This window comes from Odocoileus virginianus, chromosome 27 (genome assembly GCF_023699985.2).
Source record: "Odocoileus virginianus isolate 20LAN1187 ecotype Illinois chromosome 27, Ovbor_1.2, whole genome shotgun sequence".
Classification (NCBI taxonomy): Eukaryota; Metazoa; Chordata; class Mammalia; order Artiodactyla; family Cervidae; genus Odocoileus; species Odocoileus virginianus.
In genome coordinates this window covers 34441313-34464548 of record NC_069700.1, presented here as the reverse complement: position 1 = coordinate 34464548, position 23236 = coordinate 34441313, and the positions used below count along the sequence as shown (strand labels likewise).

The following is a 23236-nucleotide window of genomic DNA, read 5'->3' as shown; positions in this document are numbered from 1 at the left end:
GGACGGCCGTTCCTTAGGCTTGGCAGCCACTAGACCACAATGGAAGTTAAGCGTTTTCACCCCCTTGTCCTTTTCTTCTCATCATTTCTCCCCCCCAGGAAGGTGGGGTTTTGAGGAGTGTCACCTGTGGGTGGCTCTGAGGGTGACCATGCAGTTATTCATGTGTGGCCTCCTGGTGGCACATCAAACACCCTCTACCAAGTGTGGGCCACGATTGTGGTTTTGGAATCCAGACCCAAAAAGTGGGAAAGATAATGACAGAGGACTTCGTGTGGTTTATTTTATTTTCCTGTCCCTTCTCGTCTGTGTCCCGTTTGTCATGTGAAGCCCCGCCAAACCTGAGTCACTGTCTGATGACATCCTGCTCTGCGCTCTCGTTTGCTTTCCAGACGGAGAAGGGCAGTGCTTTGCATGAGGCTGCTTTGTTTGGCAAGACCGATGTGGTGCAAATCCTGCTGGCTGCAGGTGAGAGGTCGGCAGTGCTCTTGTCTACACAGCATGCCAGGGTGGGGATCGCTGCCCAACAGGATCTCCAGAGGGGAATTTTTGCTGGCTGCCTTTGAACCCAATGTGTATATCTTGATTGCAAATGTACGAATTGTTCTTGAATAGCTGGATAAAATGGCTTTGGATGAAAATGTTGGTTGTGCCTCTTGGGAGCATTAGGTGTCCTGGAGTTTGACCCTCGCTTGAAAATCCTCACTCCCCTGGTCCACCTGGTGTGCCTTTCTAGGAATTGATGTCAACATAAAGGATAACCGTGGACTGACCGCACTGGACACCGTCCGGGAGCTGCCGTCTCAGAAGAGCCAGCAGATAGCGGCACTTATCGAAGGTATGGGTCCATCTCCCTGCCTGGCCGACTGGAGGACCAGCTGGGTGAACCAAGACATTGGTATTTGGTACAGCTTTTTTTTTTTTGGTCTTTCCATGTAGATCACATGACTGGAAAAAGAAGTGCAAAAGAGGTAGACAAAACCCTTACACCCCAGCCACCTCTCATCTCCAACCTGGACTCGATATCCCAGAAGTCTCAGGGTGAGTCAGCCCTTCTCTGCCTGCAGGGGGGTCTCAGCTCGAAAAAGGTTGAATATTGAACGTTCTTTGGCAGAATGGAAAAACCTTCATTTAAATTATAATTTGGGGGATTGGGAGTACTTAAGTTCATATTCAAATTCATTTTCTTTCAGCTACTGTATGAAGCTTTCTTGGGCAAAGCTTAGGCCTTAACTATGGACGTCTTCTTTCACACTTTATTCTCTACTTTTAGAGTTGGCTCCATGGGAGCTGTCCTGGGATGTGTGACAGACAGGATGATCTCAGGATGAACTCAAGTCTCAGTGAAACCTTTTTTTATCCCCCCAGCATACACTGTGGTGCCTTGAATGTAGCTGTCCCATAGTAAATATTTAATAAGTGTCATCTGGTTGGTAGCTATGTATGGCAGGTTTTAGTAATGTATCATTTGTCTAACAAATGTGGTCTGGGTGCTCACATGGGCAGTCCAGCCTCTCCATCATTAGCCAGGATCCACCTCTTCAGATTGATTGAACAGCCCTTTTGGATCCTAGGTCCGATGGATGACAAAGACAGAACACAGGCTGACACCTCTCCCAGATTCAGATCATAATGAGGAAGGCTAGAGAAACAGAGCAAAGCCACATACTAAAAAAGGAAAGATTTTTCAGAGTGCAGAGATACAAGGGTTCAGGGCTTCCCAAGCCTGTCTTTCCCGTGGAGTCCCTGCTCTCCTCCCCAGTCACATTGTTTTTCTTGACCTCATAATCTGCTGGTAATGGGATTAGTAGTTCACTAAGCTCTTAGCTTTCAAGGATTTTACAGTTACAGTTTTGACTCTTTGCAAGTGACCCAGAGATCCCCGGTCTATAACCAGATCCCTGGTTCCTTTGCAGACAGAGTCACACATTTGGATCTCAGGTACCCTGAGGTTTGTAGCTACCTAGCAAGTGAGTCTCACAGCCACATAGCATCCCCATCTCAGAGAGACTTCACCATCCCCTGTTTTGCTTGAGCACATGGAAGTTCTTGTTAAGAACTTAAAGGGATTACTGAAGTTTTTTCAGTTGTACTTTGCTATATTTTCTGATGTAAGTTCATGCTGTCATATTGAGGTATTTCGGAATTTACAATAGTCTTGGGAGATGTCCTTCATTGATGTCAAATGTTCCATCTTGAACTAGAGAAAATTTTGTTCAGTTCTTAGAGTACATAGTGCAGATGAAACTCTGTATTTAGTCTTGTCCATAGAGAGAGCCGTAATTTATTTTCCCGCTCTGGGTTAACGCTGGTCAAGTTCAGGTGACTGGAGGGGCTTTGGCTTGTTGCCGTGGTGGGAAGTCCGAGACTGTGCCCTCCTCACCGATTCTCTTGCCTTCCCACCCCTCTTTAGGTGACCTGGAGAAAGCAGTGACTGAACTGATCATCGATTTTAACACCAGCACGGAAGAGGAGGGTCCCTATGAGGCACTGTACAACGCTGTCTCCTGCCAGTCCCTGGACAGCACGGCCAGCGGACGCTCGTCTGACCGGGACTCTGTGAGCAGGGAGGCTGAGGCGGCCGGAGGGAAAGCTGCTGGAGTGAGGCCTGTATGTGGCTGGGGTTCTGCTGTCACCTCTGCTCTGCTGGGTAACAGGGGAAGGGAAGTGTGGCCCCCAGTGCCAGCAGTGTCTCAGAGGCCTGGTCCGCCCCCACCCCCCGTTCTCCTGGGGGTTCCCCCTCCACCTGTCTTCCTCTTTGCTTAGTGTGGTCTAACTATGCAGATCATGTTGAGGGATAATTTTAGTTTTTCGGTTTCAGTATAACCTGTTGGCATCTTTCTGTTACTTGGTTGTCGTTAGAGCAAATTGAAGCATTTTATTTGTGTTAGGCTCAGCGCTGCTTCTGTGTTTGGGGTCTTTGCTATGTATTGTTTGTTTCTTTCCAGAGAGCAGGTCCATCGATGAAAGAGCTCACTAAATAACTTCCTGTCTGCCCTGAGTACATGTTGACCTTCCATTTGCCCTTGAAAAGTTATCCGCTTGGATTTGGACAGTCTGTGTTCAGCAGGGTCATAGCAAGGCTTAAGCAGATGTAGATATGTTAGGATATGCACTCCCATTTTTCTCATAGTTATAACCCTCCAGGCTTTGAAATGGTGGAAGGAGGACAACTCTGAATTTTTCCCTCAAAAGATCAGCCTTCCCATCTGACTGACTCTTTCTCTAGTACTTGCTTCTCCTTCTAGCCTTGTACATTGTTCTCCAGACTCCTTACCCCCATTGTCTCCCTTGGAGCTTTACTGTGAGTCTAGGCCTGAATCAGTGGTCCCATGGCCCTTCTCTGCACCGGCAGCACCGCAGTTTGAGGTTTTGAGCATTGTGCTTCTCATAAACAGGCATTGCTGTAGCAGGATTCCAGTAATAGTCTCACCTTGGGGCATATTTTCAGGTGTGTATTACATCTTCCTGTTTTGAGAGGCTGGCCCTTCCCTTTGGTGAGAATCTGGCTTATGACCATTTTGATGATCCTTTGGCTGCCTGGTGATCCTTGGGCATTTCATCAGTGCCCTAGGGATGGCCAGATGGTTTGGTGTTCTCTTTTGTTAGACTTCTGACCCTGCCCCATCCCAGCATTTCCGTATGGATTTTGGAAAGGCCTTCCAACCTTGTGACAGCACCCCCAGAGTGGGTGTTACCAGGGAGTGTGATAAACTCGTTGTCAGTGGCGACAGCGAGCATGTATGCCAGGCACCACTCACAAGGTGCTTCTGCAGACAGAGCTACTTTGCTTTTGTTTGTTTTCTCACTTCTCTCACTGTTAGGTACAAATAGGCCAATCCAACCTGTGGAGGAAGACGCTGCCATCTGAGGCACTTACCGGTGATGCCCATTAGAGGGAGCTGGGAGCTTTGCAAGAACACAGGGTTGCTGAGTCAGCTTTGACTGACCCCGTTCCTGTGGGCTTAGCCACTGACTTAGATGGGCTCTTTGTTCATCCCACTCTGGGAATCTAGCCTCCCGCGGTCCTGCTGAGTAGAGACTGATGCATCCTGGGGCGCCTGCTTTACCAGGTTCACTTGAGGATGTTGTGGCTGTGCTGCCTTCCTGGCCCTTGATAATTAACTGTGGCCAAGGGACTGTTCCCCATCTTGTAAGCACAGCGGATAGTTATGTATGAGTCAGCTTTGTAGTCCCAGGCCCCTCGGCCAAAGTTTTCATGGTAGAAAAGAGAGACTCATGCTTTTCTTTCCTTCCAGGGTCCCTGGTGATCACCACTTCCATAGAAACCTTTCATACTGTTCTTTCTAGGCTTCTCTTGCCTTGAAAAGGCATCTAGGATGAGTCATTTTTTATTATGCTTCATTCTGGTTTTCCTGAGTTATTGTGTCCTTTGGTTGAATAACTAGTGAGATTATGCGCCTGCTCCTTTTGCCATTCCCCTCCTTACAAGGTCACTGGGACCAGGTTTGTCCCTGTGCTTCTGGAGCAAGAAGCGGGGGAAAGTGGACTTAGTGGGAAATTCGACCTAAATAGCTTTACTTGGCTTGACCACATTGGAGTTGTTGCCACTGGGCACCCATCTGGTGGCAGGGACTATGGGAATGACCAGATTATCAAGATATAATACCAGCCAGTAAAGTGTGTTTAACAGAGGGATCACAGATGCCGAGCGCTAACTGACACGGCAGCTCCTAAAACGGGAGAAGTGTCTTTCCTTGCAGGTTTCTTGGAGGCTGTCACTTAATTCAACATTCACCTCCACCCAGATATTTAGGAATACTCTTGTTCTAGCAACACAGTGAGCTAACCTACAAGCCAAGGAAGGGGCTGCAGGCCAGCTCCCTTTGCTGTAGGAACATGAGCTCTCAGGAATGAATAGGACTTCAGGATATGAAGATGCTGAGGATCGAGCAGGGACAATGGCAGAACTCTCTTTGGCTTTCTTTCACCAAAGATCATTCAGTGTGTTCCTGAAACTGTTTACCGTGATCTTGACAATCCCTTCTTAAGTGAGTTTCTTGCTCGAGGATAGAGACTGGTGAACTGAGGCCCACAAACAGCTGCCTGTTTTTGTGAATAAAGTTGTATTTGGAACATAACCACACCCACTCATTTACATATCCTCTATGGCTGCTTAGACGTCCCCTTGGCAGAGCTGACCACAAAGCCTAAATAATTACTGTGTAGCCCTTTAAGAAAAAGCTGGCCAACCCCTGTGAGGGCAGATAACTGACAACTCTTCCTTTTTTTAAATGGGCTGAGATGAAATAGGATTTTCCTGTGCTAATGATACATAATAAGACTCACTGAAGGAAGTGACCAAGGATAAGAGACCAGTTCTGAGCTCTGCTAATAAATAGGAGTAGCATTAAGTTTGGTGGCTCAGATGGTGAAGAATTTGCCTATAATGCAGGTGACCTGGGTTTGAACCCTGGGGTAGAAAGATCCCCTGGAGAAAGGAATGGCGACCCTCTCCAATACTCTTGCCTGGAGAATTCCATGGACGGAGGAGCCTGGTAGGCTACAAGTCCATGTGGTTGCAGAGAGTCAGACATGACTGAGCGACTAGCACTTCCACTTTGAACAGGAATTGATGATTTTGTCCTAGATGGCTTTCCTCATTATTTCCTTAATAACTTTGGTTTGTTAGAACTCTGACAAGTTGATTCTTTTGATTTACTGTTTCCTCTTCTCTAGTAGATTGGAAGTTGAGCCACCGGTTTTCCTATACTGCAGTTTGTGTACTGGTATCATGAAGGACATTTTCTGATGAGGCAGTTGTGTGTTTGTAGTGCTGATATTTCTCAGTGTGGCCAAGGATATGACAGACATATTTGTAATCTCTGCTATAAAGATGAAAAAAAAAAAAGCAATGGTAATTGAATTGTGTGTGTGTGTGTGTAGAGTTCTCCATCTGTTCAGATATTAAACCTTGAGTTTAGTCTGTCAGGGGAATTCTGTACATTATTCTTTTTTATTCCCAAAGGCTAAGATAAGAGTAAACCAAAAAAGTTAGGTTCTCAAAAAAAAGAGATAGTAAATACTTATTTTTCTTTTCTACAGAGGGAACGTCCTCCACCTCCAGCAAAACCACCACCTGATGAAGAGGAAGAAGACCACATAGATAAGAAGTATTTTCCCTTGACAACTTCTGAGGTAGAGAGTTGAGGGTTTATTTCCATCACTGAAATAGGATTTTTTGCTAAGTGCATCCAGTGTGTACTTAAAGAAGACTTTGCTATCTCATTTTCTTTTCACCTCTTTGGATTAGTAAACTTCTGTTGTGTGTATCAATAATCCAGAACAAGACCTTTCAAACTCACCCAAAAGTACTAAGCAAGGAATTTTACCAGGGCTGTCTAGCAGGCAGGCCATGCCACATGGAAAGCCAAACATGCACATCTCCTCCTGGCTCCATTAGGCTCAACAGCCTCTCTTTTGGCTTTTGTACCTGTGTTGTCTTTTCATACAAAGTGTAGCATACCCCCAATCACTGTTCTCTACACTGGGTCAGATTAGCAAGCTTTAAAAAAAAAATTATTTATTTATGACTGCCCTGGGTCTTCACTGCTGTGCACGGGCCCCCAGTCGCAGCAAGCAGGGGCTCCCCTCTACCTGCAGTGGGCATGCTTCTCTTTGTAGTGGTTTCTCTTGTTTCAGAGCATGGACTCTAGGCGCGTGGGCTTCAGTTGTAGTGGCTCATGGCTCTAGAGCACAGGCTTAGTTGCATGGCATGTGGGATCGTCCCAGACTAGGGATTGAACCCGTGTCCCATGCATTGGCAGGTGGATTCTTTGCTACTGAGCCACCAAGGAAGGCCCAGATTAGCAAGCTTTGCTTCTGACCCAAAGGTCTTATTTCTGTTTTTGCATTTTCCCTTTTTGTTTCACATGAAGAATCTAATACCTGGGGAAACATGGAAAATGTCATGAAAACCTAACTAGAGGAAAAATAGAAGTCAGGGGATAGGTAGGGGACATCAAAGGAGGCTATTTGAAAAGAATAGTTCACTTTTTAAACCAAGAAATGTTGTCATGGGTAAATAGTTCGGTCTTCTAACTTAGGTATATGAAGAAAATCATATTTTCTTTAATCTTGCATCTTCCTAATGCTCCTTTAACACTTCCCACCATTCAGAGAATACATTTATTGTTTATTCAAAATATTATATAATTTCAATAGTCTTTTGTAGCTCATTCAGTGCCCTATTGTTCTTTAACTTAAAAATCAGCTACCACAAATTAATCAATTAAATCTCATTACTCAGTCACCAGAAGTCAGAGTTAACTTTTTTTTTTGCTGCCGTGGACCATCCAGTGAGACAGGTTCTTTTATTTAATATAAACAGCTGTAGCCATAAGGATGACTTCAGTTTAACAATGGGTATAAACACAAGGAAATCCTTTTAAGAATGTAAAAGTCAGTGTTGGAGATAGGGGCTGATTTCCATGCTAGGTACAAATTCTGTCCTTATTTTTTTCTATCCCTTAGTTACAAAATACTTATTATCATGTCTTGATTAAGGGGTCTCTAGAATTACAGGCTCCAGGGTAATAATACATTGCCAGCAGATACACGTGCATGTGGTAAATCCCTACGTGTTTCTATGTAGAGGTTCGCCTTATTACTCCCTTTTTACAAGGAAAAACCTAGCAATAATAGAGCATCTTCAGTCGGGGCTAGGTCTCTGTAAATGCCTGATGCTGCCTCTTTAATAAGGACTTGGAGTAAAATTTCTGATGTCTGAGGATAAGGGGAAGACTCTTAAAGAAATACTGGATGACCAGCACTTTCTCTTCTCTCAGGACTTGCTAGGGCATACAGTTTGGCAATAATACTGTATCAAGAAGTAGTAGGAGGAGAAATCTCCCTGCAACTCTCCTGAATTGGAAACTGTGTCTGAGATACATATTCCAGTACCCTGGAATTCTGGATCAGTTGGACCACCATAGTCAACATTTGGAAGACCCTGAGAACCCTGGCTTTGCTTCTGAAGTACATGAATCATGAAGTACATGATTATAAGTACATGAATACAGAGATGATGTGGTCTGGGTCATTATCCTTTTGATGATCCAGACAGATTCTGCTCACTGTAGTTTGAGTGGATAGATCGTCTCCAAAAGTGGACTTAAAAAAAATTTGGACTCTGGCCTTCACCATTTTCATTTCTTATACACTCAAAGCTTTGATACCCCAAACCTCATATCATAGGCGGCACACACTCTGCCCTGGTGTTTGTCCCATTCCTGAGGTGTCAGATGATCCACAGACGCCTTTAAGAGAAACTGAGTGTACCTGGCTCCAGGAAAGCTGATCAGTGTAACGACCAGATCATGAAACTGCCTTAAAAAAAATCAAACATACACACACACGTATATTCAGCTATTCAGATGTTTTCACCCCACCAAATGGGCTGCCGACTGCATTGGACTGATCAGTGTTTTCTCTCTGCTTAGATGTGCTGAACGTTCAGGGGAAGCTGTAGCTGTTGCGTTATCTCTTCCCAGAAAGCTGCCCACACCTGGGTGGGCCATCCCATGGCCATAGTTAGGTGGCGACTGGTAGTTGCTCTTCTCTGCAGCAAAAATGTCACTGTCCATAGAGCAGAGGATACATTTTTGTTTTTTGTGGGGTTGTTTTTTTGTTTGTTTGTTTTGATTTATTGCAAGCCCTGGAAGAAAGGGGAAAAAAAGATTAGGAGTAATTTAGTAAAAAGCAGAATCCTTTCTGTTGAAAATCAGTTACTGCCATATTCTCTGTGACACAGGGCTTCTTGAGTGGGAACTAGGGAGACTTGCAGAAAAGCAGTTTATTGCTTTTTCATGAGATTTTAATCCCATAGCTGGCAGAGGCCAGGACAGAGGGAAAGATCACCCTCTGATTGTGTGGGTGTGGGTCTGAGCAGGGGACCCTCATTAGACGTCTGAAGTGGGGAGAGGATTCCGAATTGAGTGGAGAAACAGTACTTCCCAGAAAAAAACAGAGGCCACCTCAGCCCAGAATCTGGAGGAGGGCTGGATTTTTTGGCCCTGGCTCTGCTGGAAGCTTTCTGTGTAACCTTGAGCAAGTCCCGGGACCCCTCTGGGGACGGGGTTTTGTCATTCGCTGAAGGAACGAGCTGGAACCAGGCACTCCCTAGCTGTGGCTGTCACAGCTCTGCCATTGCTGGTTCTCTGCCTCCGGCTGTCCTGCACAGGAGCCAGGGAGGGAGTGAATGCAGGTCCAGTGGTCTGATTTTCCAGATGGAAGTCATCAGCCCTGTCCTGCTTGGGAAGAAAGGATCTGATAGGCCAGGCACCGAGGCTGTCCAATACCTTGCAGAGAAGACCGCCTGGGGCTATGTGGGAGCTCTGACTGCATGTAGAACACTCACAGAATCAGCTTTCCAGGGCTCTGCCTAAGTGATGGCCCTGGGTGTGTAAGGTTGCAAAACACAAATTCCTGTCTGTGAAGCCTCTGGTGTTGTTGACACTGTCTGAACTGCTTCATGGCCCCTGTTTGTTCCCTTAATTGTGTTCCTATGATGAGGTATAAGGAATAAGGGATGCAGGCACGTGGCTCCCTGTAATGAAATAGTTTTTAGCTGTCAGGTGGCCCTCAGTAAGTGGAGGTGCCTGCGGTGCTCAGCAGAATTTTGAAGGGACCATCACTGTATTTGGAGTGGCAGCCTTGTTAGCAGATAGGAGCTGCTGTCTCTCATTGAGTCTGAGGCTGCTAGAATCTGTTAGCTCATTAGGCTGTAACACTGTGAGCTATGCCTCCAAGAAGCCAAATCCTGATGAATCACAAAGCTGATTTGTTTCCAGTGAGCCGTGGGACATGTCAGTAAAGGTGGAGGTTTCTGGGTTCGCCAGAACGCCTCATGTGTAGAGTCCCCTTGTTTGTGAGATGGACTTGTGAATCCCTCTCACCCGCTCCTTCATAATATATCCCTTGTTCCAGCCAAACTCCTCAATCAGAGATTTTGTGTTTTGGTTTGCTTTTGTAATAGCCAGTATTATATTTAATTTGCCTATGAAACACATTGGATTCTTTGGACCAATGAGCCAGAATTATCCTCTCTAGCAAGGATCTCCATCCTCTCTCTCAGGGTGACTGTAGCATGAACCGTCGTGTTTCTGGCTTGTGTCAAGACGCTTGGCTCCTCCGGTACCGAGACTGGCTGTGGCCACAGGCCCCCAGCTGACTCAAGCTGGTTGGCAGATGTTGGGGCCGGCTTTGGCCAGTCATTTCATCAGAGACACTTGGCTGCCTGGATTAGGGGTTTCTCAGGCGACAGAGCTGCTTTTTCTCCACTGAAATTCATCCTTGCCTCTCTTCAGAATAGAGATTGGTAGAATTGATTTAAGACTGTGTACTCCTAAGTGTGGTAGGAAGCCAGCTTTGGGAAAATCCTCATCTATAACCCTGGGGCCTATGAAGAAGGGCTCACAGAACAGAGGATTTACAGACAGCTTTGTTCTTAGTAAATGTATGTCAGTCAGGGTTAGTTAGAAATCATTTTGATCCCCTCTTGAGAAGAGGGGAAGGATTCCAGCCTTTGGGGTACTGTGTGAATGTATTAAATATTAGAAAAGAAACATGGAGAGAGAAGGTCTTATGATACATGGTGACTAAAAACCACTCAGAAAGTGTTATCCACAGAAAAGAGATCATGTAGAAAGGGGCAAGGCAGGGGAGGGGAGGATCTTGGGCTTTATTTATGGCATTTTGAAGGATGAAATGAGGGAAGGAAAGGGAAGTGTTTTAATCAAAGGCCATTGAGATTTGAGGCCCAGATGTGTAGCCAGGAGAGCGGTTGTAATTCCCTGTGACACTTGACTTATTTACCTTCTCTTCCCCTCCTCTCTTCCTCTCTGAAGAGAAAGGAGCCGATAATCTCAAATTTGTTTGGCGTAACCCGTCTGGGTGTTAGCCCCCCGCCTGAGAGGTACGTGCTTTCTCTCTCAGGTCTTGGCCATGAGACCCTGGATTCAGGGGAGCGCAGCCAAGGAGGAGGAGGAGCACCCTTATGAGCTGCTGCTGACGGCAGAGACGAAGAAGCTGGTGTCTGTGGATGGGAAGACAGCAGGTAGAGCCCCCACCCCCGCTCCTGGCAGAAACAGCTCCAGAAGGGCAGAAGGAGATGATGGTGCTCCTTGGGCTGGGGGAGTTGGGTTTCAGGGCATTCTGGATGGTGGGTGTATTACGTACGGCCTTTCATTTTCAATACCCCGGACTGGAGTGGCCTTGTCACCTTTGAGCGTGTGAAGCAAGGACAAGGTCAGGGCGGACTAGGTGAGTGCCAAGGGAAGGGGACTGGCAGCCTTGTGGCCCAGATTGATTTGGGGTCTCAAATCACAAACCCTCAAGTTCCTGCGGTGGAAGAACAAGCCTGACAAGTCGTTCCCCTTGGGTTGAGGCTGACAGCACAGACTCTGCTTTGAGGCCTGACCTCAGAGCGAGCCGCTCCTGGGGAGGGGCCCGTGATTGGCTGCCACCCGGTAACTGGAATGCTCAGTTGCCTTGGCCTACTTTCATCGCCTCTGCGAAACCCAGCTTCCTTTCTGAGGGGTGAGGGCTGCAGGACTGAGAACCGGCCAGGTGGTGTGCTTGCGGTCCCCACCAGGGTGAGCCCCACTGGAGCGTTTGTGACGGCCTCTGTCTCCTGAGGAAGAACAAGAAGGGTGGTGCAGTTCCCACTGCAGGTGAAGGCACCCCCACGGCCTCTCCCAGCTCCCCGTAGCCCGCCAGCCTGGGCCCTTCACAAGTGCTGTTAGTGCCTCCTTCCATCCTCTGACAGCCCAGGGTGCAGGTAAGAGCTGGGGACGCAGTGGTGTCTTTGAAAGTACCCTCTATGAAGCATGTCAGGGTAGCGGTGGCTAAGAGAACGTGAGTGGATGTGTCTGATACTGCAGAACTTATTTCTAACAGTCCTGTGTAAAAGGTTTCTCCTTAAGGGCGTAAAGTTTGTGGTTATTTTCATAGTAGTTTTGTTCCGATTTGTTTTTATGGTTTCCATTTGGAGCTTTTTCAAAAAAAAGTTATTCAGAAACAGTAAAATTCAGCCTTTTATATAGTTTTGTGAGTTTTGGCAAATACAGTGGTTTGCTGCCACCACAATTAAGATAAAGCATGGTTTCCTCACCAGAAGGTTCTTCTGTGTCCCTTTGTTGTCAGTCCTGCCCCTCCCTTACAGTCTTGGCTCCAATGTCTGTCCCTACGATTTTTGTCTTTTCCAGAACATTTTATAAACGGAATCTTGTAGTACATACCTACAAAGGGTTCCCAGACCCAGTTCCTGTGTGTGTGTGTGTGTGTGTGTGTGTGTGTGTGTGTAGGCTTCCCACACCAGTAAGCAATTCTCTGACATCACTGGGGTCTCTGAGACTCCAACTTGATTCTGACACTGTCTACCCAGGGCTAGAAGCAGATTCCACCATACAGGGCTCAGTCCCAGGAGACTGCCCTCCACTTTAGATGCCGATCATAAGCCTGGGTCTGTGCCTCTGACTCACCGGCTACACACTGGGGGCTCCAGTGACCCCTCCAGCTCAGGATGCCAGTTCCAAGTCCAGGTCATTACCTGGACTTCTCACCGACTGGCTGTAAATCAAAGATTAAATGCCTCATGCCTCACAGAACTAAGGACAACCCATATACTCACCAGATTACCGATTTATCATAAAAGGATATTAAAGGATACAAAGCAACAGCCACATGAAGGGATACGTAGGGCAAGGTCCTGGTGAACAGAGCGTCTGTCCTCCTCGAGTTGGAGCCTGGCCTGGTGGCATGCAGAAGTGTTCTGGTTTCCCTAGCTTGGGAGCTGTTGGAAAAAGTGGGACTGACCGAAAAGCTGTCTTTTTTGGTTTTAATGGAGGCTTCATTGCCCAGTCATGATTAACTGAATCATCCTCCAATGGCATTGATTCAACCTCAGACCCCTTCTCCCTTCCTCAGGAAATCAGGGGATGGGACCAAATGTTCAACCCTCTAATCACATGACTGGTTCCCCTGGCAACCATCCCCCACCCTGGGGAAGGATCCAGAAGTCACCTTCATTAATATCTTAATCAGAAAATTTCTTTTGTTTTGGGAGATATGAGCCAGGAACTATGAATAAAGGCCAAATATAATTGAGAAATATATTTTGGTCATCTGAATGACCAAGTATATATTTCCTATAAATCACAATATTCCAGTACCCTTTTGAGTCTGGCCCTTTCACTTACTGTAATTCACTGGGACTCATCCTTGTTGTTGCATGTATTAGTAATCTGTTCCTTTTCGTTTCTGAGTAGTATTCCATTGAATGGATATACCACGATTTATCCATTTTCTAGTTGAGGGCCATTTGGGTCATTTTCAGTTTTTGGCAGTTGCAAATAAAGCTACTGTAAACATTTGCATACAGGCATTTCTGTGAACATAGTTTTCATTTCTCTGAGGTAAACACTAGAAATGAAACTGCTGGGTGCTTTATAAATATAGCTTAAGTTTATAAGGAAATGCCAAACCATTTTCCAGAATGGTTCTACCATTTTATGTCCCATCAGAGTTACAATTGCTATGTATGTTCCCTGGCATTTAATATTGTCAGGTTTTAAAAATTTTAATGATTCAAATAGGTATGTAGTGATATTTCACTCTGGTTTTAATTTACATTTCCCTGGTGACTAATGGTATTGAACATCTATTAATGAGATTCTTTGGCATCCTTGGATCTAATGAATGGTCTGTTTGGATCTTTTGCTCATTAAAAAAAGTTAGGTTGTTTCTTATTATTGAATTGTAAGGATTTTTTTTTAATGTATTTTGGATTTTAGTTCTTTATTAGATATATTGTTTTCTCCTAGTCTGTAATTTGTCTTTTTATCCCCTTAACAGTATCTTTTGAAGAACAAAAGTTTCTTGATTTTGATAAAATTCAGTTTACCCTTTTTTAAAAAAAAAATGGATAAAGTCACTAATGTTTTTTCCCCATATTTTCTTCTAGGAATGTTACAGCTTTTGGTATACATTTAAACCTAGGATTTATTTTTTTTTCTTTACATTTTTTGATTGAAGTATAGTTGATTTACAATGTTGTGTCAGTCTTTGCTATAAGCAGAGTGACTTAGTTATACACATATATGCATTCTTTCAATGTAAGAATATTGCGGTTTATCACAGGATGTTGAGTACAGCTCCCTGAGGTGTACATAGGACCTTGTTGTTTCTCCATTCTGAATGTAACAGTTCGCACCTGTGTGCCCCAAACTCCCAGTCACTCCTCGCCTGCCCTGCTCCCTGTTGGCAACTGCACGTCTGTTCTCTAGGTCCGTGAGTCTCTTTCTGTTTCATAGGTTCATTTGTGCCGTACTTTAGATTCCGCGTATAAGTGATGTGGGCTTCCTTTGATGGCTCAGTGATAGAATCTTCCTGCCAATGCAGAGACTCAGGTTCAATCCCTGGGTCGGGGAGATTCCCTGGAGAAGGAAGTGGCAACCCACTCCAGGATTCTTGCCTGGAAAGTCCCATGGACAGAGGAGACTGGCGGGCTATAGCCCATGGGGTCACAAAAGAGTTGGACACGACTTAGTGACTAAACAACAACCACCTAAGTGATGTATGGTATTTGTCTTTCTCTTTCTGACTCATTTCACTTAGTATGAGCATCCTTAGTTGCACCCATGTTGCGGCAGATGGTATTATTTTCTTCTTTTTTATGGCTGAGTAGTATTCCATTGCATATACATACTACGTATTCTTTATCCATTCATCTGGCAATGGACATTCAGGTTATTTCCATGTCTTGACTATTGTGAATAGTGCTGCAGAGTGGGCGGAGCACTGACATCTGCTCTAGTTGTTTAGTAATAAATCACACTGAAATTTAACCCTTAAAGAATTTAATGCTCTGTTTGAAAAGGGTGTTTGGGTTTTTTTTTTAATTTTTCAAATTTATTTTTTAAGTTTTTGGCCGCAAGGCATATAGAATCTTCGTTCCCTGATCAGGGATTAAACCAGCACCCTCTGCCCTGGAAACACAAAGTCTTAACCACTGGACCACCAGAAAAGTCCCCTGAAAGGAGTTCTTAGTGAGGGAAGAATCTTTAGCATCATGGAGGAATGAGGTTCTAATTCTTTCTTTCAAAGTTCTGATCTGGAACCACTATAAGGTCAGCTGACTCAACCTTTGAAAGGAAGGAAAGGGGAAAATCAGATGAACTTTGTAAGTGGGGCCAAGTGACCTTGATAGGAAATTTCTGTCCTCAGGTCAAGAAATCTCTAGGTTCAGGAGAGGGCTACCCAGGAGGACTTCTGACCTCCCGTCTCATGCTCCTTTGTTTTGGTTTCTTCCAGCTCTGCCATACTGGGCTAACTGTTGAGAGTGGGCGGTGCTGGAAGCAGATTTAATTGAACCGCAGCATGAGAAGTGTGCCTGCCTCCAGGCAAGCTGCTTAGATCACTCAAAGAGCTTTCAGACAAAGGAGTGGCGACATTAAATATGAAAATAGGCTCTGCCAATTTCTCAGTAGCATGGAAGAAACGCCTGCTAGGATTGGTCACAGTGAGGCAAGTCAGCAGATGATGTCGTGCATTAGTACATACTAAATTTTGCCTGCTTTTCCACTTATGTCATTATCTTAGGCAGCTTTTATGAATTAATTCATCAGTTTTCAAAAAGGCTGTGTTAATGAGACTACCAGAGCTTTCAGCTCCTCCTTTGTAATACTAGAAACTATAATGTGAGGGGTGGGGTAGGAGTTATTTTTAATTACATTATAAAATTGCATTCATTTTAGCTTACTTGAAGGAAAAATTTCAAACAATACAAAAGTGAATATAAATAAAATGCCCAGATTTTTCTCACCTCTCTGCTACTCACAGTTACCAGAGATGACCATAGTTTGAAAGTATGTTGTTTTTTACTTCAGGCCATGTGCTATCGTTATATAAAAGTGATCATATGAAATTGCTTTGTTTGTTTTTAACCTAAAATAGGATTATATTTTACAAACTATTTTGTAAACTTTTTTAAAAATTGTTCATAGATCATAAATAAATTTTGTCACAGTTCTAAAAGTCTACCTTATTATTTCAAAATTGTTAAACAGCCCATAACTCATTTTAAAAAATGTTTCATTTTATTTAGAAATTCATCATATGTATATATTTGGCTATACAAAGTCTTAGTTGCAGCATGGGAACTCCTAGTTGCAGTGTGTGGGATCCAGTTTGCCAACCAGGGACTCAGCCTGGGCCCCCCACGTTAGGAACATGGAGTCCCAGCCGCTGGACCACCAGAGAAGTCCTTGCAAAACTCACTTTTCTATTCACTAACTGATGGATGTTTAAGTTGTCTTCAGTGTTACTTCTCTATTATAAATTATGCTGCTGTGAACATTCCATGCAGGCATTCTTACATGCTTATAAGTGTGTTTCTCTAAAAGACATTGACAGAAAGTAGAATGAGCAGGTCAGAATGTAGATGCATGTCTGGATTTGTTGGTGGAGCCACTGGGCCCTTCCTTAATGCTGAATGAGTGTGTTCTTTTCCCCATACCTTTGCCAACACAGTATTATCACTTTTTAATGTTTCTCCCCATAGTAAGCAAAGAGAGTGACTTATGAATTTGGCATTTCCCTGATCCAGTGAAACTGAGCAGCTTATCTTATTGATTAGTATTATATGTTTAGTCTATGAGTTGCCTGTCTTTTTTCTTTTTTCTCTTCTATCATTTTCCAACTTAGAAATTAATGGTAGTAGAAATATTTTGTTTAAGCACTGATAATATTTGGCCAAAGTGGTACTCAGCGTAAAGTTTTTCTTCTTAAATTCATTTGTTAAAAACAAGAAAGACTAAAACTTAAGCAGGAAAAAGTTTCAGAGAGCAATTAATAAAGGTAAAGCAGATACAACAGGTCACCTACTTTATGGTATGCATTTACACTTCAGTTAAACACAGAAAGAAAGGAAGGAAAGCAGAAATGAAATTTTAAAAACAAAGCAAAAAGCAATAGGTTTGATAATTAGAATGAAATCTTGTCTGTTTTTTAAAATGCCTCAACATTTCTGATCAAGAAAAGGGGAACACAGCGTTTAGGAATAATATAAGAAATAGATGTAACCACAAATTCAGAGATTTTAAAAATTAATAGAAAGAGAATTAATAGGAATAGATTTTATTTGGCTAGAGTTGCTCCCGTCCTCCTGGAAAGAGTTGTCTGGGTGAGTTACTGATTCATCACGATGACTAGTTGAGGAGGGGTTCGTACTGGCATTTGGTGCCCAGTGACCAGGAATGCTAAGCATGCAGGACAAACCTTCACAGTGAAGAATCTCCAGAAATGCCAGTTGTGTCTGTAGAAATGACAAAAACTGACAGAAGGAGAAAACTTTAATAGATCCATGAAGTGGAAAGCCCATCCTCCCTCCCCAATAAAGGCACTAGACTCAGATGGTTTTATGACGGTTTTATCCAACTAGATATTCCTCTGTTATTTCAGTTGTTTCAAATGTAGACAAAGTCTTCTGAAATCTTTATACAGGATTGTCTCAGCAGAACGATGCTTCCTGTTTCGTTTAGCACAGTCACTTATTTCTCTGTAGTGTTTAACTCTTTGCCCACTGAACACTGGGGGCATGTTCCTGCTCAGAGAAACAGTGGACAAGTTTATTAGCAAATGGGAAAGTAGCCAGGACCTCTAAAAGTCATTGTTCTCTATGGTGCTTTTCTGCAGCATCCACTAATAGTGTTTCAGTCCAGGTGAAGTGGTTACTTAGCTTAGGACAGTGATGCACGATTATCAGAAGATAGTGATACATGGGTAGTCCTTGGCACATGCTACACCTCTGAGGTCTTAAGATGCAATTAAATCATTCCTCCTGAGAGCTGTGCATTTTGGCCTGTGTGAAGTTCGTGAAGACCTTAATCTTTTTGAAGGGGAGGAAAAATGTTATTTTAGCTTCTCTCTTGACTCCCACATCCGAAGTGCTGCCAGTTTCCGAGCCTTTGGGGAAGTCTATAGCGTGAAGTCTGGCCTTTCCTTTTGGCAGCTTGGGATTGAGTTTTGTCGGGTGTGCTTTCATTCGCACACCTTTTAGTAGAAGGCCCACTCTTCGTTTAGTAAGACTGTGGGAAGAAGATGTAAGTAAGTGCCTGTATTCAGTCAGCCATCTTAACATGGAAGTCCAGGCCAGCTTTTCTTGGTAGATTATAAGGAGTAAATTTGGGTGCTTTTCCCAAAGACAAAAATTGTAAATGAGCGAGTGTAACAGTTCAGCCTCATCTTCAGCAGCTTCCTCTTCTCTCACCCCTTCCGTCAGAGGAGCCCGACACTATCTTTTCAATTTATATTTCTGCTTTGGAGCAGTTTACTTTTATTTCCATTATGGAATAAGTTCGAGCTTTGTGAGCTATGCATCTCTATTTTCTTCCACCGAATGTATCAACAGCCATTTATATACATATGTATACATGAGACATATGTAAAATAATCATAAATGGTCAAAATATGTTAAAGTGGTATAAAAGTAGCTTCAGAGTTCAAAAAGGGATAAATTATGTCAGTGTAAGAGATCAGAGATGGCTTTATGAAGGAAGTGCATTTGAGCTGAACCCCAAAATAGAGAATTCTGCTTGATGAGCAGAAGTGAGGAAGAAGAGGACCTTTCCAAGCAGAGGACGTGGCATCAGTAACAGTAAGATGGTGGCACACGATAGCGTATTTGGAGAATGGTAAATAATCCGGTGTGGTTGGGACAAGGACTGGCCATAGAATATTGGATCTCAGATGGCGGTCTTTATTCCTCAGACAGTGGAGTATTGTTGAAGCTTTTTGAATGAGGTGACAGGATAGAAGCCACTTTAAGAACAGTCGTCACTCGGTGTCCTCAGCGCATTTGTTCCTGGATATCCGCCCCCCCCACCCCCCATAGCAAAATCCCTGGACACTCAAGTGCTTATATAAAATGGCATAGTTTTTCATATATAAGCTCCATGTAGCTTCCCAGATACTTTAAATCATTTGAATTACTTCTGATTCCTGATACAATGTAAATACTGGTAAGTAGTTGCTGGCCCATGGTAAATTGAAATTTTGCTTTTTGGAACTTTCTGGAATTTTTTTTTTTCTTTCTGAGTATTTTAGATCTGTGACTGGTTGAATCCACCATTGCAGAATCCATGGATATGGAGGGCTGAGTGTATGTGTAATTGTAGAATCTTGGAGTGCGGTTGGGAGAGACTGGAGTTAGGGATACCTTGAAGTCTAGGGAGCTCAAGGAATCTCTTAAAGGAAATTAGAGCTCAGACCAGGGGGATAATAGGAAGTGACTGGAAGGAGAACATGGATAGCAGAGGTTTTGAACAGGTAGCATTAACAGGATCTTACGTTCATCCAAATGTGGATGAATGAGGAGGAGAAGGCATTGAGGATGAGTCTGAGGTTTTGAGCCTGGTTAATTGGGGAAGTATTGTGCAACTAACAGAAACAGGGGATTGAAGGAGGGGCACATTTGAGGAAATAAGTTCAATTCTGGATTATGTTAAGTTTGAGGTGTTTCAGTTACCACAATAACCAGCTAGAAGTACTCCATAAACTCTTGGAAATGTGGGTCTGATGTTCAAGAAAGATGTAATGATTTAAAATACAGATTCATGAATCATCCACGTTGAAGTGATAGATAATATAAGAGAAAATTAGTTGCAGAGGGAAAGATTGGAGAGATTGAAGATGTCAAGAATAGAACTTAAATTTAGCGGCAGAGAGGAGAAACATGCTAAGATAGCCAGGATCATACATTGTCTTAGAAACCAGGCTGAACTTCCAAAAACCCCCAGGTAACTGTCTGTCTTAAATAAGATTGTCCAGAAGTAAGGAGTCTAGAGCTAGTATGGCAGTTCACGGTGGTTAAGGGCCCGGTTTCCTTCTGCCATCTTACAGTTTAAGGTAAGTGCTTAAGTTTAAGCTATCAGCACAGACCAGAAGGAAGAGAAGAAGAGCACTTTAAAGACGGTTCTCAAAAGTTGCACAAACCACTCTCACTAATAACCCATGGGCCAGAACTTGATCACGTGGCTACACCTAGCCACGAAGATGAAAAATTCAGTCTTTATTCTAGGTGGCTGTGAGCCAGTCTAAAAACGTCCTATGACCAAGGAAGGAGGAGAGAGTAGGGACAATTAGTAAATAGTGTCAAATAATATAGTAGAGCTAGAAGGATAAAGACTAGAAAAATAATTGTGCAATGAGATGGCCTTTGGTAAATCCTAGATGAGAAGATACACTTCTCAAGTGGGAAGAGATGAAATTACCCCCAGATTTTGACATGATGTTAAAAACAGTTAAGGAGGTTTGAGCTAAATCATCTCAGTAAATTGGTGCAATTATCCTCCCAAGAGTATAAGCACCAAGGGAAGAGGCAAGGAATTGATCTTATGGCAAAATCATAGTTTTCATGAGGTGAATATGACTGTGCCTGGTAATGAGGCTTGCATTTGAATTCCTTCTTTCCCATTTCTTGGCTGGCAGCCTTGAGGAAGTCGTGTAACCTCTTTAAGCCTCAGTTTCTATGGGTAAAATAGGGATACAGATTCCTCCCTCGTGGTTGTTGTGAATATTAAAAGAGAACATGCTTAGCACAATGTCTGGCACAGAGGAGCTAGTACATAATACTTGGTAGCAGTTGGAAGACAGCTGAGTTAAATTGGGAGGACTCAGTCAGTTGTTTCTTGAGTATTCAGCAGGGCTCAACATTCCAGCAACTGGAGAAGAGAAAGCAAATGGTTGTGAATACTCAGCATTGGAACTGGCAGAAGATCAAGGGACACAGAGATGGCAAGTGTGCTGTTAAATCAGGCCCGCCTGGTTAAATATCATGGCCGAGTAGAAGCTGATCCAGGCAGAGCTGGTGATACTGAACAGGGAAGTATGAGGAGCCAGAGGTCCAACAACAGCCCGTGAACAGACTCTTAGGGAAGAGTCTAGGGAAATGGGGAGATGTCAGGTAACCAGACCAAGCCTAGTAGAACGGTCCTGAGTCTCAGAGCCGAGCCGTGCCTGTGGGCACTGTCGGGAGGAGGTAGTTTCTGACCTGAGTGTTTTCCACCGTGCGGTCACACACAGCTCTGCACTAAACTTGCAAGACGGCTGGGCCTGCCCTGGCATTTGACTTTTATTCTGTCTAGTTCACTTAGAAGAAACCAGTCTTCTCTCTTGAGCTGGGGTAAAGGAAACCAGACTCGGCGCCGTGTTAGCATGAACAGTTTGGAAACCGTTGTAAATGAAAAATGCTAATGATGGCAACTTCCATTAACTGAATGCTTCTTACGGGCCAGCCATGCTCTGGGTTCATTTACACTGATTAGGTCATTGCATATCTCCAGACAAATCTTCCGAGTAGAGGCTATTTTTATCCCTGTTTAACAGATGAGGAAGAAAAAGTTAGGTGTTAGAGCTGGCCCTTAAGCCCTAACGTGGCCAGATCCAAAGCCTGTTTAATCACGAGGTTAAATCATTTTCCCTGAAGCCCTGCTACTATTCATGTTTTAATGTCATGGAGCTGGAAGGGAACTTGGGTCATCTAATCACAGATTCAAACCATACTAAATCTCAAAGCCTTGGAGAATGCATCCCGGCCATTAATTTTTGAGAAAGACCCAGGGAGGAAAAGTCACGGGGCTGCAGCTGCAACGTGGGCCTCCTGAATCCCAGTCCCACTCTTATTCTGTTTCTCAGGTTGTCATGGAACAGTGTGGACTCTCAGTCTATTTGTCTTGTCAGATCATGGTCTCCAGCAAATGTCTGGATAACCTACTCAGTACCTTCTTTTCGAGGGAAGCACAATGACCCTCCAAAAGCATCCATGTACTTGGGAGTTCCCTGGACACACACAGTTTCTGATGCTCACCACTGTGACTAAGCGTTTGGAAGGTTCTAATCCTAAGGGCACAAAGAAAGTAGAACAGCCCAGGAAACTGGAGTACCCTAGCCTTCTCCTCTGAGGCTGAGGATTGATTTAACATAGCAAGTCCTCTCACACGCTGCATTTTTCAGCCCTCATTTAAACTGGCAGAGGTGACTGGAAATGTGTAAATGTTAAAATGTTATTATTCAAAAGTGCTTGAGAATCCCCATGGATCATCATAGTAATTAAAATGCATCAGAGAAGACCCCTTGCTTCAGCAGCTCACAGGACAAAAGGAAAAAATGGAAAGTTGAAGGGGCTGGGAATTAGCATGCTGGTGTGCCCTGCTGTTCAGTGGAGCGGCGGGCCTGGATATGTGGGGAGAGTGGGGACACAGCCCTCTGTACGTCCCGCCCCCTCTGCTCCTCTCCTGGAAGGGCAGGTGGGAGGAGGGCCGTGGGCAGGGGAGGACGAGCGTTGGAGGGGCTGTGGCACCCCCAAGGCGGGAGCATGGTGACTCTCAGTCGAAGGACGGCCGTGGGCCCACGGGTTCTCTTCTGGACTCCATGAGCCCTGGGCACAAGGGTCCTGTCTCTGATTTTTCTAATGTAGTTCCACTTTTTCTGAGGCCTTCTCCTTCAGTGTCCAACTCAAAATCTACCTCCTCTGAGAAGCCTCTTGGTTCAAAGTTATCACACACTCGTTACTACTCACTGTACTGTGCATTTGGTTTATACGTTTTTTTAATCTTTGCTTTGAATTCTAGTTGTTTCTGTACAACGCTGGTCTCTTCCAGTAGCTGAGAGGCTGATGGAGCAGAGGCCGTGCCTCCGTCTCTGCATCTTTGGGTGCTCCCTGAAGATGGCCGTTTCGCACACGTGTGCTGATGGAGGAGGGATCACAGCGACAGCGCGGGGCCCTGTTTCTCACTGGGCTGATTCTCATTTCAGCCTTCTCCCTGTCTTACCTCTGGTCACCTCCTCCTGCGTCGAGACTTAGAAGGATGATGTTTGTACTTGGCATGTGCAACAACAACGTGTCAACAACACGTTGACAACCCTTGTGACAACCTGTGAGGAACAGAGAAGTAGTAGGTCTCATCTGTGAACAAAATATGAATAAGAACAGGTGTTAACATCTGTTCGGAGCTGGCATGTGCCAGGCATGGTCTAAATGCTTCGCACATAAAATTCCCATAACAATCCTATGAAATAACTACTATTAAGATCCCAGAATTATAGATGAGATTGCCAGGCACAAAGAAGTTCAGTAATTTGCTTAAGAGCTGGCTTTTGGTGTTGGGGTTTGGGGGAGATCTGGCTTTTGATTAGTGTATTATATTGTTAACACTTTGTC

The 23236-nt window shown here is 44.2% G+C and overlaps 1 protein-coding gene across 5 annotated transcripts in view; it reads left to right on the top strand.

Moving 5' to 3' along the window:
* Positions 1-23236, top strand: part of ANKS1A (ankyrin repeat and sterile alpha motif domain containing 1A) — a 164594-nt gene that overhangs the window by 79540 nt on the left and 61818 nt on the right. For all 5 annotated transcript variants that reach the window (XM_020888683.2, XM_020888684.2, XM_020888686.2 and 2 more), the window contains 6 exons: positions 390-465; positions 734-835; positions 937-1038; positions 2411-2607; positions 6064-6156; positions 10954-11074. In XM_020888683.2, the coding sequence (XP_020744342.2) occupies positions 390-465; positions 734-835; positions 937-1038; positions 2411-2607; positions 6064-6156; positions 10954-11074 (691 nt within the window). The remainder of the gene's footprint in view (positions 1-389; positions 466-733; positions 836-936; positions 1039-2410; positions 2608-6063; positions 6157-10953; positions 11075-23236) is intronic.